We start from the raw sequence: 14,341 nt of genomic DNA, 5'->3' as shown, positions 1-14,341 counted from the left end.
TCATCATGGTATCACCAGCCGCTGGCTGGCCTGACTCATAGCAGGCGCTCAGTAAACGTATACTGAGTGAAGGAAGTGAGCGGACAGGTTCTCTTGCATTTGCTGCCTGTGACTATGAACCCTGGACTTCCCTTCAGACTCTGCCCTTACAATCCTCTCTGTGAATCTTCTCTGACCCCCTTGCTGGGCATAATCATGAGTTGCTTTTTCTCATAGCCCCACACTCCCTGGCTCTCACGAATGACTCCTCTGTGAGGCAGAGTCCCTTCAGGGTTCAGAGGGCATCTTAGTCACCTCCGTACCCCCAGCTTCTCATGCAGGGCTTGGCACAGAGCAGATGCTCTGTGTGGAGCTGTGGGCCAAGGGGAGCTATGCCTCAACGCTCAGGAGAGGGGATTTGGGGGGTTGTTTAGGGTAATCAGTGAAGCGACAGGGAGGGCATTGGGCCCCACAGAGGGTGAAACTGCTGCTACCGAGTCTCATTTGCAGACCTTGGGGCTCCCTAAAGAGGAAGAAGAGACTGCAGGGCTCTCCCCGCTGGCTGGGCTGCCGCTCCTCTTCTCTGCTTTCCTGGGACCGGAACATCCTGCCCTGGACCAGTCCAGGACGGGGGACAGAACCCTGGCCCGGAGCCTGAGCGCAGACATGATGGGGCCCCATGAACGTTCTCCAGGACAGGTGCAGGGGGCCACGGTGAGGAGGCCTATGTACCATAGGCATGTGGTCTTTAATGTGGCAAGTGACTGGTGCACTGTTGGGGTGCGATGTGCAGTTTTTCAGTGCAATTTGTGTAGGTCCACATTTATTTCACAGGCCGCTTGCAAATCGTGTATATGTAGTTTGACACTGGTATAAATTAGAAATTTTCACCGCATGTCCCCCAGCTTCCAGCCCCACCAAAACTGCTTATTTGTTCTCCCTCAGAGGAGGTTCCTCCTCTCACACCCTGCAGAACAGGTTGAATAGTCTTGATCCTTGTAACCTGTGACCAGTTCATTTATTGGGAACAAACAAGCCCAGAGGCTCCAGGCAGAGACAGGGATCCCTGGGAGGGCGGGGCTCCTGCGGACGCAGCGCTAGGGGTGGGGTCTCTGAGGAGACGGGTCATCCCACTACCTCCTCCTCCGTGGCAGTCCCTGAGGAAGACTCCAAGTCTGCTGGGGCAGCCCCACATCACTGTAGCCAGGAAGACACATTCATAGCAGACTCAAAGCAAGAGGAAGTAAAGGAAGAGGGAGTGGGAACCAGTTGGCTATGTACAGAAGTAGGGGTGGGGCTTGATTTCATTGAACAAATAATGTCAGCTCCTGACTGTTCTGCTGTCAAGTAACTATTCCATGTCCCCTTGTCTTTGTTCTAGGCTTGTCTCCACCATCAGTGGCCAAGGCAAGCTAAGAAAATAATGTATTTTCGTAGTGTGTGCTTAACACCTCTGAGCAGGTAAATCTACTGCCCAAAGGCCACCTGTCGATTCTGTGTTAACTGAGAAGCCCGTGGACAGTCCTGAGTGATCTCCAAATCCTGGCCCGTGGCTTTTAGAATTCAGAATGGGATCTGGGAACGTCTCCTTTTGACATTTGCAATAGTGCATGTTTTAGGGTGTGAAAAGAAGATCACTTTTCTAAGGTGCATGAGAATCAGAGGTAAGGGAGGCAGGGGACCTCCAGAGGTTGGGGGAGGCTGGCTTCGTGGGGAAACCGCCATGATTTAACCCGCAAAGCAGAACTGTGATGCGCCCAGTGGACTTCTCATCTGGAAGAGAAGTACTTGGTGGCTGTCGCCATCCTCTTGGCCACTCTAGGGCCTGGCAGTCAGCAGACTATGGGGCATGGGTGATGTGTTCTCTTTCTTTGCATCTTACCCCCCCCCCCCCCCCCAGGGCCTAGTTCAGGGTCTGCACACAGCTAAGTGAAAATGGCTCTACAAGACAGGCTAGACAAGAGGAATGGCTTGCAGGGACAGCCCAAGGGAGACCTGTGGTCAGTACAGGAAGGTAAAGTTTTGGATCTCCTGGTCTTCCGCCCTGGTAAGTGTGGGCAACATCCAGGCTGAGGGCTGGACCTTCAGCCTCGGAAGCAGTGCTAACACTAGTGGCAGGAGGAGCCGCCCCCAGCCCCCAGCCTCATGCCGGAGCGGCCGCTCGAGCAGCCCAGGAGCCCCTGGGGCTCACAGGGGATGTAGAGTTCACTGGTGCCCACCACACTGCAGACCCCATTGCTCTTGAGGGCACTGGTGCCCCCTGGGCAGTATTCGGTCCTCATCACGGGCATGTTGACCACACATGGTTCGTACAAGACAGCACCTTTTGAGCTGCTCACGGCTGCAGGAATAGAAAATGATGCTCAGGGCCCTGCACTGTGTGGCCCTAAGGGCATTGCCCTGAACCATTCAGTCAGGCCATGCCCCCTCCTGCTGCCACTCACCTCTAAGGAGCCCCCCACCCCAGTTACCAAGTCCCACCCAGCCAACAAGTTCCCCACATGCCTCTCCTCTATTCCCAGAGCCCTGGCTTCCGCTTCACCCTCTCTGTTTCTACTTGTGGGAACCTGCTTCAAATCCTCTTTCTCCAGAAAAGCGTCCCCTTGTCAGCCCTGGGCCTGAAGCACCAGGACCATGCTGCACATCTGCTCGCATTCTGACTCCCAGGAACGTATGCAGCCCTGCAGGAGGGCTTCCCCCGACCAGGAGCTCCAGCAGACAGAACACCCCTCTGGGGGGTAAGCGTGCCCAAGTCTGGGCAGGGGTGCTGTCGTCTATGCTGGCTTGATCAGCCCCCAGGACCCGAGCCCGTGGGGAGGACGCGTCTACTCACAGATATTCACGGGCCCAGTGCCTTCACACAGCCTGGAGTGAGGAAGAGACACAAGGTACGTGCATCAGAGAAGACAAGGCCAGTGAGCACGCGGCAGCCCCTTTCCTGCCCGCACCACAGGCCGTGTGCACGAGGAGGGCCGGCCGACTGCGTGCTGTTCGAGATTTCCCGTGACTTTGGCATGGGCAAGCCGAGGGCAGGGGAGTATCCACACCTGGGCCCATCCTTGACTAACCTGTGCTCCTCGCCCTCCAGCAGGCGCCTGTAGGTGGCGATCTCGATGTCCAGGCCCAGCTTGGAGTTCATCACCTCCTGGTACTCCTTGAGCAGGCAGGCCATGTCCTGCTTGGCCTTCTGCAGGGCCTCCTCCAGCCCGGCCAGCTTGCACTTGGCATCGTTGAGGGCCTCCTCGCCCTGCTGCTCCGCCTGGGTCACTGCGGCCTCCAGCTTGCAGCGCTGGGGGGGGGAGGGGGGGCACAGAAGGCATTGTGGGGGCTTTAGGAGCCCTTGGCTGACTCTCAGAACCGAGAGAACATGGTCCTAAAGCCCTTGGGATTCTCTAAGTGATAAGAGCACTAGGAGCATCTTTTGTTCTATTATTTGGTCCTTGACCCAGGTTCCTGACACAGCTCCTAAATTCCTTGGCATCTTCTGGATGACAGCAGTCTTTTGTTCTAATGAGTGACTCTGGCTTCTGATGGCTCCTGGATGAGGGTGGGTCCGAAGGACCAAACTGCGAGTCTTGGAATTTTCAGTCCACTGTCCGTCCTCCAGATGGGGGAGAGGGGCTGGACATGATTGACCATGCCTGCGTGAGGGAGCCTCCGTGAAAATCCCCGAGTACGGGGTTCAGAGGCTTCCGGGCCGAAGCATGTGAGCCTGTGGGGGTGCCGGGAGAGGGGTGCGCTAAGAGAGGGCATGGGAGCTCTGCACCCCTTCCCCAGATACCCTAGGTATCCCCTCCATGAGCATGTTCATTTGTACCCTTGATCACATCCTTTTAAAACTAACAGGTAAACAGCAAGTGGACTGTTCTCCTGAGTTCTGAGAGCTGCTCTAGCAAGTTCATCAAACCCGAGGAAGGGGTTCCAATGGACAGCAGATCGGTCAGAAGCTCAGGTGGCAACCTGGACTCGTGATTGGCATCTGAAGTGGGGCAGACTTATGGGACTTGTGGGAGAGCCCTTAGCCGGTGGGATCTGACACGATTTCTAGGTAGTGTCAGACTTGAGTTGAATTGTAGGACACCCACATGGCACCACAGAAGTGCTTGGTGTGGGAAACACCACACATCCTCTGACAGAAGTTTTGTGAGTGTTCCTATAGTCTTGGTTACATGGCAATGTAAACCTGCTGTGGGTTTCATCTTAGAAACCACGTGGTTTCTCTGGGGGGTGGGCACCAGTTCTGTCTGCAGCTCTACAAGAAGACCTGAGCGTTTCTAATAGGCACACAGAGCCATTTCTTCAGCACTAGTGGATTGGGATTGTCTGGCTGGTCTTCGCTGGCCTAGGAGAACAGAGTGGGCTCTGCAGAGTCACCTTGAATTCCAGGATAACTGGATTAGAGTCATTGGCTTGGAAGGGACCATGGAGACTTCTTCTAGGCTCCCATCACTGAAGCACCCTTGCTACTTCATCTCGGACAGCAGGTCACCTGGCCTCTGTGGGGGACCTCACTGCTGTCGGTCAGTTCTTTTGCAAAAAGGGATGTGCCCTTTTCCGTGAGGCAGCATAAGTTTATTCCCTTCTCAACAGCACTCCCGGGGAGTGGACCCGCCCACACGACCAGACTGCGGTCAGCCTAGGAGGAGCCCTCAGAACAGGGTCTTTCTGGCCTCACCTGTGCTTTGACATTCTCAATCTCTTGCTGCAGCCGCTGGATCAGCTTGTTCATTTCCAGGATCTCATTCTTGCGGTTACGGAGGCTGTCACTGTGGTTCCCGGAGGTCAGTCGTAGCTCCTCATACTGCGGGGACTGAGAGGTGAGCACCCCAGAGACTGCTGTGGCACCTCCCAGCCCCCTTTCTCACGCCCCAAGTCTCTGTTCCAATGCCTTCTGGCTCAGATGCTCTCTAGAGTCTCACTCGCCCTGCTCCCCATCCCCTTTCCATTTCTGGTCAATTTTGGGGTCCTTTTCTGGATTGCTCCTTAGTCCCTTTTCACCTCCCGGCCCTGAATAGTCAGGCTTATTAAATTCCCCCCAATTTCCAAGCTCCTCTCCTCTTTGTCTAGCTGTTCTGTGTCTTGTCCTTTGCTCTCTGTACCAGAGCCCAAAGATCTCCTGAGGGCCCCCTCCCTTTTAGATGTCCCTTTGGATCTCAGAAGGGGTTCTGCGCTCAGCCTGGGGCGCCTACAGACGGAGGACTGAGGATAGACCATGTTGCCCTCAGAGTGAGTACAATTGTATATTCTCCTCCAAAAGAATTGAAAACAAAATGAAATGTTACTTTTTCCGTTGGCTTAACACTTTTTTAACCTTTGCAATTCTGAAGCCAATTTCTGAATAGTGTGTTATAGATCACACATTTATAGATTTTTGAAAATTAGCCAACTAGATTTTCTGCACACAAGGGATGGGAGCATTTTGCATAAAAGATGCAAAGCAAGAGATAAGCACAAATCCTTCTCGTTGGCCCTTTGGGTATTTGGTTATTGTGCAAAAGCCTACATTGCCTAATCAATACCTACTCTCCTCTTCTTAAACAGAACTCTTGTTTGGGGTGGCGTTGAGCCCAGATAAGAGAACATTCTCAGCTTTCTCATCAGTGAGATCTTTGGCCCTTGCTGGGTAAGTTTCCAGGACAGTTCTTTGAAGTGGGGGATGACTCAGGTGCCATGTTTCTTCTGCTCTCGGCTCTCCTCTCTGCCTGGAATGAGCATGTGAGATTGGTGGTAGGGCAGCCATCTCGAGACAGGAGTCAGCCATGAAGATTGAAGCAATGCTCTTTTGTTGTTTGTTTGTTTGTTTGTTAATTTTTTTTTTAACTGATGTTAGGGTGAGAGGAAGAGAGAGGGAGATAGAAACATCGATGAGAGAGAAACATCGATTGGCTGCCTCCTGCACATCCCCTACTGGGGATGGCCCACAACCTGGGCATGTGCCCTGACTGGGAATCAATCTGGCGACCTCTTGGTACATGGGTCGAGGCTCAACCACTGAACCACAGCGGCCGGGCAGATTGAAGCATGTTAAGGATGGCAGACTAGAAAGCTAGGAGGAGCCTGTGTCGCTGGTGGTGAGATAGACCCTTTGGATTATCACAGGTACTCTATTCCTGCACTTCAAACTATTTAAGAAAACAGTGAAAACTGAATTTGTTTTAGCTATTTAAAAAAATCAATCCTCACAGCTAAATACAATCCGTAAATAACAGAGTTGTCTTTCTGGTTCTGACTTTGGAAGCTGGGAAACCGAGATTGTTTCCTCTGAGCCCACTTGACTCAGGAGAGCAGCTGGAGGAGGGACCAGCCAAGGTGCAACCTGGTGTGGATGGGCCGTAGCATCACTGGGAGCTGACTTCAGGCCAGGGCTTGACGCCTTTGATCACCATGGATCTCCAGAAAATGTGCAGAGCATTGCTTGGGGCGCTCCCTGGGCTCCATTGCCTTCCAAAGCACTTAGCACAACTCTGCAGGTTTGCTGTGATCTGGCCCCATGCGACCCCTCCAGCCCATTTCCTTCATGGTGCTTCACACCAGGGGCCTCACTTTCATGCTTCTGCATCCTGGCTCCTGCTGCCCCTCAGTCGGACACACCTCCCCTCATGCTCTGCCTATTGACATCGTGCTTGGCCTTCGAGATCCAGACCAAACGCCGATGCCTCTGCCTTTCCAGACACTTCATGCCACCTTGTTTTTCTGTTTGGTCGGTTCCACGTTTCTCTCCCCGTGGACTGCAATCTCCTTGAGCACGGGGATGGTCTGACTCTTAGTTCCTCGTGGTGCCACACATCCTTCCCTGGCTGCCTCATTTCAAACCGTGTTCCCAGAACACTCCCTACGCCTCGCCGCGTCGTTTCCTCCGGAGCAGGCATCTCCGTCCTACATCATGTACTTGTGTGTCCTGCTCGCTGTCTGTTCCTCTCCGCCCTGCCTCTACAATGAAGCGACGTGAAGGCAGGGACTGCTGTCTATTTTGCTCCCTGCCAGGATCCAGCATTTAGAATGGTGCCTAGCACATGATGGACACTCAAGAAACAGCTGTTGAATGGACAAAGGAACGAGGGAAGGAATGAATGGACACATGGTGCCTTTCACAGGTAGGGCAGGTGAGACTGAGGTGATGACATTGGTTCAATCAAATTGCCCTTGGGGACACCAGCTGCCCTTATGCAAGCCCCTAATTACCTAAGTCTGAGGTCAACTTAGTCACCCTTCTGCTCCACCATTAGTGACCACTCCATGCCATTAGTCTCCTCTGACACCTCGAAGCCCAGAGCCCTCTTTGCCATTATTGCCAATTAGCATTCTTGCATTCACGTCGAGGGACTCGGAGTAAATAAAGCCAGGGCACCCTGATGACAGGCCTGGGTGACCGTGGGGTCCACTCCCACATGTTCCGCAGGGACCTGGCCTGGGGCCCGGCAGAAACAACAGGGGCTAGTGTTTATGGGGTTCCCTGTCTCTCTCATTATCTTCTCACCCACTTTCTGGGGAAGTGGGTCCGGGGCGCCCTCCCTGACCCGCGCCTCACCCGGCACTGGTACCAGGCCTCCGCTTCAGCTTTGCTGCGGCTGGCGATGTCGTCATACTGGGCCTTGATCTCGGCAATGATGTCATTCACGTCCAGCACCCGGCTGTTGTCCATCTTCACAACGACCGAGGTTTCTGAGATCTGAGACTGGAGCAGGCAGATCTCCTGGGGGTGGGGTGAGGATGGGTGAGCTCTTCGAGGATCAGGGGGAGAACCTGCTCTGACCTTCCCACAGCAGTTTTGCACAGGATTTTGCCGTGGCGGTCCCAGGTCTTCAATCACCAACCTGCTCCCTGTCCCCCACTCTAGTTACACACAGACTCGAGAGCCAAGGTCTGGGCCATCGGACTTTCGGGGTCTCACTGCCTGAGAACCAGCTGTCCCCTGCTGACTTCTTCGCATGCTCACTTTTCAGTCTGCTTGCCCTGAAACGCCGCACTGGGCTGGGGATTTCCCACCCAAACCCTGGCCCCTGATCTGCCACCGCTGGGCAGCGAGGCTCGGGTACCTCCTCATACAGGCCTTTCAGGAAGTCGATCTCCTGGACCAGAGCCTCCACGTTGGTCTCCAGGTCCGCCTTCATCAGGAAGGCTGTGTCCACATCCTGCAACCAGAGCACGGACAACTGTCACCTGGGGCTGGGGCAACAGGGGACGGCCACCCTGCCCCCAGCAGGCCACTCCCAGCAAGCTGGTGGCAGGTGGCAGGTGTGGGAGCCACCTCTCCTCACTTAAGCCCACATGAAAATGAGGGGGTCACAAAGCCAAGGATGGAGGGAAGGGTCCCTATGCCTGGGCCTGGCACCCTACTGGGGAAGGACTTGAAGGGAGTGGGGTTGAGAGGGGCCTTGAGTGCAGCTCCTCAAAGCTCTCCGTGTGGGGCTCAGGCCGGAATGCCTAGCTGTCTGTCTGAGGAATCGTGGCAGAGACTTTCCTCTGCGGGGGTTTGAGTCGGGTTTTGTTTTGATTTTGATTTGGCACGAGCTGCATCTCCAACTTCTTGGGCAGGTGTTGACACAGCCCTAACCAGCTCCGGCCCCTAGCAATGGGAGGTGGAGGCTCAGTCGATCACTGCCCTTAGCAAGGGGTGGGGGATGCTGTCCTTCCTCTTCCTCAGGGTCACTGGGGCTGGCACCGGGGTCTGAGGGGTGTGAGGCCCTTTTGCTGCAGACTCGTTTGCACACCATCTAGGGGCTGAGTGTCCCAAGGCCAGCTGGGCCACCTCGGGGGCTCTGCCTCTCTGTGCCAGCTCCCTCACCTTCTTTAAGGTAACAAAGTCATTTTCCGCACAGGGCCGCAGGGACAGCTCCTCTTCGTATCTGGTGGAATGAGTAGAAAACAAAATTTTAGTCAACCTGTGGGATTTGGAAAGGGCCTCTCACGGACTGCAGGGCCTAAGGAGTCACCAGGTCCAGCCCCTGCCTCTGGACACCTCTAGCTGCTGCTCCAGCCATTCAAGACAGGTGATTAATATCACAGCCTTTCATTAGCCACTGTGCCAGTTTACTGCACTCCTCACTAGCCTGTTCCTGTGATGAATCATCCTCTGGGAAGTCCTTCCTAAGGCTAACTTCATTCCGTCCTGCTGTTAAGAAATCCCTTTATCTGATCATCTCTTCTGGGAAGGTGGTGAAAAGCTGGCTGCCTGTTGCTGGCATGGCTGGCTGTTCTGAGTTCTTCTGAGAGTTGACTGCAGTCAGTGAAATCCCAGCTGACCCAGTGCCCTCCTCGCCAGAGAGTCCTGAACCCCCCCCCCCCTCAGCTCAGTTGCAGAGGTAGCAATTACCCACTTTACCAGGCCCGCAGACAGCCCAGCTATTTCCTCTAGGTCCTCGCTTACTCACTTCCCCAGGGCAACGGGCTCAGGGTCAAGAGGTTCCGTCTGGCCAGAATGACTCAGTTTGAAGAGCAGCATCAATCCATTAAAAGCTTCACTGCGCTTCCTGACGCCCACCCTTCCTCTCCCAGCGGAGCCCTGCCGCAGCAGCACTGGCTGCCGGAGCCTGCCCCTGGTTCGAATCCTGGCTCACCCAGTGCTGGTCATGTGACCGAGAAGCTGACTTGGCTTCTCTGTGCCTCAGCTGCATATCTGTAGAATGAGGGTAACACTGGTCCTGCCTCGCAGGGCTGTTGTGAGTTAACGTATCATATGAGTTAATATCTGCAAAGCACAAAGCAAGGCCTGGGGTGCGTATGTATAAGTGTTGGCTGTTGTCAGACACCATCCAATAGCATCCTTCTACTGTCCCACTGGGCTGCAAGCCAAGTGTCTGACCCTTGTGTGTCTTATGCCTTGGAAAGGCGTTGCTCCCACGGAGAGGGCTGGCCTCCACCCCCCACTGCCGTGCTGGGCCTTGTCGGGCACAGTCTGCTGGAGTTGTCTCCTCTAACTTGTCGCACTCCGGCCCTCCCTTCTCACCTGCTCCTGTCCTTTCTCTTTTCCAAGGGCTACTCTGGACTCCTCTTTTATAAGAAGTAACTGCAAGGACACATATTCTTCAAGGCCCCCAGCAAATAGCACCCGCCCTAGGATGCGTTCCGAGGGCCCCTCTGCTTTCTCACTCTCGGGATTCCTCTCCCCTTCTGGCCTGAACCCCTTGTAGCTGTTGGTGTGTGTACACCAAGGTCCGTTCTTCCTGGGCTGGGGCATCTTGAGGGAAGGAGCCAGCCTTGTCCATCGACCACGGATAAGCACATGGTGGACATCTGCAGCGAGAGAGTCCCCTTCTGGCTCTGCTCTGTTGACCTACATCCCTTCGGAACTGTGGCTCTCAGTATATTCACACTGTTTGTGTTCATGGAAATGTGTCTCTCTCAACCTTCCCCCATCAACATGTGCTCCATGGGATCCTGGTCCTGGGGGAGACCCACCTAGGACCATTAGGCAATTTATCTGGCCCCAGCTTCTTGTAAGCACTGGAGCTACAAGCCTTCAAGCTCCTCATTAACATTTGCTTATCAACCACCTTCTCCTGCTGTGAGTCAGGCCTGAGCTGCAGGTCTAGCAGGCTACAGACCTTCCCCACAAAGGACTGGGCCAGAGACAAGGGAGACAGGGGACCTGTTAGTGACCTCAGGGGTGAGGACTTCCCACGGTGCCAGGAGGAGCCGAAGCCAGAAGTCAGGGGCTAGAGGAAATGTGGGTGGATTAGCCTGGGTGTGGCGCAAGGAGATGCTGAGAGGGGCTTTATCAGAAGAAAGAACAGCTCGAAGGGAAGAGCATTTGGGGATCTGTTTGGGGAACAAGAAGTAGTAGAGGAAATGCCAAAGGATTGGTGGAAGGTAGGGCAGGGCCCCGGAGTGCCAGAAACGGTAGGAGAAAGATCATGTTTCATGAGAGAGAGGACGAAGGTCTTCCTCGGGCAGGTGATGGGAAGGGAGCAGAAGACAAATACACAATTTCAGAGATTCTGCCACGGGCCAGAGGGCGGTGTCCTAGATGCTCTGCCTACGTCATCCCACCTACGTGTTCTACCAGCTAACGGACTAAGCGTTAGGTCCCCCAGAACTTTTGATAGGTGTGGAGACCAAGGTCCAGACGGTTCGTGTCGCTCTCCCTGGGCGCCCTGCAGGGTGGAACCCAGCGGACTCACTTCCCCTTGTAGCCCTCCAGGGTGTCCTGCAGGCTGCAGAGCTCCGCCTCCAGCCTGGCCCGGTCCCCGGCCACGCAGTCCAGCTGCCTCCGGAGGGTGCAGATGTAGGCCTCGAAGATGGGCTCCACGTTCCTCTGGCAGCACCTCTGCTGCTGCATGAACTTCCACTTGGTCTCCAGCAGCTTGTTCTTCTGCTCCAGGAACCGGACCTGCAGCCAAGAACGGGTCGTCACCGGGTAGCAGGTTCCCTGGGGACCATGGCTCGGAGAGAGGAACGAAGTGGTGGGGGGGCAGGGAATCAGTCTCTGCTCTCTCTCCCCACACGCCGCTGCCAATATGCTAAAGTGGACAGGCTGGGTCTCCTGTAGACTGCACCTGAGGTATGTGTCTGTGTCTCCCCTGTCTGGGGAGCTCCTGGGACCCACCTTCCACCACACTGCCCCTCGAGGCCCAGGGCCGGTCCTCCTTCCAGCCCTGCCTGCCTCTCAGCAGCCTTGTAACCTTGGCCCGGCCATCCCAGCCCTTTAAGCCTCGTTTTCTTTTCTAAAGCTCCTACATGGGGTTGTGCGTGGGAAGCGCTTAACAGATCTTCATACTAATGTAAGGAGGCGACATTCTAGGCGGCAGTAGTCGGGCTGTCTTCAGTGACAGCCCAGGGACACTCGGGGGAGAAGGTCCTATCAAAGGCTCAGTCCCAGGACTTAAGCTTTTCCACCACTGCCCCACCCCGTGTGGCCGCGTCCAGAACGAGCCCTTGCGACGTAATGAGGAGAGCTAGGCCCCCCCTCCATGTCTGTGCCTTGGAAACCTAGATGAGAAGCTGAGCGAGTTGACCATGGTCACCCAGCCAGTCATGGGCAGAGGGAACGCGGTCTCCAGATCTTGCCCTGGGATTTTCCATATTGTACATCATCTCTCCGACGAAGTGTGGAGGAGGTAACGCTGCCCAACTTCTGGTCAACGGCCATGTCGCCAGGAGGCTTCCCATCTCACAGAGGGTGGCGTGAGGTGGCTGAGCCGGGGCCCCGGGCTGACAGAATGCGCTTACAACCTTCTAAAACTTATGAGCTTTCAAAATTAAACTGTTTGACAGTTCCCATTTACTAGAACAAGTGTCTTTTTGGTAGGCTTTTGCATGTATTACTTCCTTTCATTTTCTCACCATCATCCCCTTTCTTCCCCCCACTCCCCCCGAGGCTGGGAGAGGACAGGCCCTCAGGGTAACGGTCAGGAGTGGCGCCAACGCCAGAGTCCAGGTCTCCTGATTTCTGGCCCAAGACTCTTGCACTAAACCTTGGAGTCACCAGAAATGCCTGCTCAGCCCTTGGCATGTGGCCTGACTCCCAAGAGCCTTTCTGAGGTGTAGGGGACAGGCCCAGAGGCAGCCGAGGGTGACAGCTCAGCACGTTCCAAAGGCGCATTCCACCCTTCCCCAAAGGCGTTCAGAGCTGTGGCTCTTGGGTTGACACGTGTAAGACTGTGGTCATGACCACCTTTGTCCCTGGCTCTCACTGCTCCACCTTCTCCTCATCACAGGCCTAAGCCGATGGCAAATTCTGGGGTCTTGGTGCCCATGCTCACCTTCAGGCCCGAGGGTCTGGCCCCAGCTCAGGTCCTTAGAAAGCAGCTCTATTGTTAAAGCCTCATCAAGAAAGCCTCTTAGGTTGTTCCTTTCAGTATCTATCATTGCTTTGGGAGTTCCTCTTGTAGTCTAACCTCAGGCAACCGTGGCAATTTTATCAGATAATATCCAGAGAGAGATGACATTAAAAACAAAGGATCAACAAACAGAAATGGTTGGTGCTGAGCCTGATCTAACCAGCTTTCAACGATTGGTGGTCATGGAGCATAGGAGAGGCCAGCAGATGAACTGTGACTTCTCTGTGGTCAGTCTTTTCCTGCCCCCTGGACCAGGCACAAGGTGTTTTCTGCATCCCACGCTCCTGCGCCTCTTACCTTGTTGATGAAGGCTGCAAAGCGGTTATTGAGGCACTTGATCTGCTCCTTCTCGTCCCACTTCACACTCTGCACGGTCGGATCAATTTCCAACTGCAGTGGGACCAGTAGGCTCTCGTTGATGGTGACAGGGGTGATGCAGGCAGAAGGCCCACAGGTGTTCCCCACTCGGTATCCGAAGCTAGGAAGGACACACCTGGAGGCAACGCGGGGCCTCCCACAGCTCACGTTGCACAAGCTCCGTGAGCGGAGGCAGCCCAGGACCCGGGGGGCCCTGCTGCCCCCTGGCTGGCATGGTTCCATGCTCACTGCATAGTGGGTGACCATCTGCGGGAGGACAGCTGAGCACGAGCTGAAGCTCCGACCGCCACATCTGGAGCCCTGCTGGAAGGATCTGCAGGACATGGCAGGACAGTGAGGCAGAGAGGCGGGCCCTGGTGGGGAGAATGGGGAGCGAGAGCTATCAGGTCGCTCGGCTCCCACCCTTTTATCTGGTGGGGGGCTGGAGGGCTGAGCTGGGTCAGACCCCCAATCACCATTAAATCAGGTTTATGAGCTTGGGAGATTGGCAGCTCTAAGTACTCCGGTGGATAATTAGAGTAGCAGAGAGCAGAGAAAAGGAGTCAATAGTCAGTGCTGGTGGCCCTATAAAAGTCTCAGGTGTCTTCCTTCCTTGTTTACTGAGGTGATGAAAGGGGCCAACCAGACAGATGTTTGGCATATTCAGAGGCTCAGTCTCAAGGAAAGAGAACTGGGACTTTACACCATTTCACATCTCCCTAGGGCTCCTGAGATCGAAGGTTCCAGACACGGAGTCTTGTCTCTAAGGCCTGTTTAGTCCAGAAAGGCCATAGGGGACTCACGAGGAGAGGCCTTGTGCTTGAGGAGGAGAGAGGAAGAAATGCTTCCCCCAAACATGCCGGGATGTCAGCCATTAGGTTGGGGTTCCACATTGCTGTTTTCTCCCTTCCTCCCCACCCCGTCCTGAGCCTCCCTGAGGTAGACAGAGCCTGCTCTGGCCCAAGGACATCTCTGGGACAGTCGCTGACCTCAGGAATCGTTTAGGTGGGTGCAGGATAGAGGCCTTCTCCCCAGCATCCAGGTCACAGCTCTTAGAAGGTGCTCAAACTATGGCCCCCATTCTGTCCCCTCCCCCTTTCCATCAGTCCCGTCGGGGAAACTGCTGCTGTGGCCAGTGGGTCCTTCCCTTCCACACTGTGACTTTTTCCAGGTCAGCATCTACTCAGTAATAATAATGGTAAGAACATTTATGGGGTGCTTACTCT

General features: G+C 54.9%; 1 protein-coding gene across 2 annotated transcripts; it reads right to left on the bottom strand.

Moving 5' to 3' along the window:
• Positions 1 to 2,087: 2,087 nt before the first annotated feature.
• Positions 2,088 to 13,460, bottom strand: KRT82 (keratin 82). 2 transcript variants are annotated; one of them, XM_036250750.1, is made up of 9 exons: positions 13,056 to 13,460; positions 11,100 to 11,308; positions 8,765 to 8,825; positions 8,016 to 8,111; positions 7,508 to 7,672; positions 4,655 to 4,780; positions 3,048 to 3,268; positions 2,813 to 2,844; positions 2,088 to 2,320 (listed from the first exon to the last, which is right to left on the bottom strand). In XM_036250750.1, exons 1-9 carry the CDS (start codon positions 13,458 to 13,460, stop codon positions 2,088 to 2,090), a joined length of 1,548 nt encoding a protein of 515 aa, XP_036106643.1. The 2 variants fall into 2 exon arrangements, with proteins under 2 accessions (XP_036106643.1, XP_036106644.1); XM_036250751.1 differs by lacking the exon at positions 2,088 to 2,320 and having other exon boundaries at positions 2,805 to 2,844.
• Between the last annotated feature and the right edge of the window lie 881 nt (positions 13,461 to 14,341).

Source organism: Molossus molossus, unplaced genomic scaffold (genome assembly GCF_014108415.1).
Source record: "Molossus molossus isolate mMolMol1 unplaced genomic scaffold, mMolMol1.p scaffold_m16_p_10, whole genome shotgun sequence".
NCBI lineage: Eukaryota > Metazoa > Chordata > Mammalia > Chiroptera > Molossidae > Molossus > Molossus molossus.
The sequence above is the reverse complement of the archived record's forward strand: the minus strand, read 5'-3'. Positions and strand labels throughout refer to the sequence as shown.

What these genes read in the sequence shown, in the direction of transcription:
- KRT82 (XM_036250750.1), bottom strand. Translation starts at nt 13,460, where the DNA reads ATGTCCTGCAGATCCTTCCAGCAGGGCTCCAGATGTGGCGGTCGGAGC. An exon ending in TTGCAGCCTTCATCAACAAG is followed by an intron (nt 11,309 to 13,055) that starts GTAAGAGGCGCA and finishes TCTTGGCTGCAG; the next exon opens with GTCCGGTTCCTGGAGCAGAA. An exon ending in ACTTTGTTACCTTAAAGAAG is followed by an intron (nt 8,112 to 8,764) that starts GTGAGGGAGCTG and finishes CTCTGGTTGCAG; the next exon opens with GATGTGGACACAGCCTTCCT.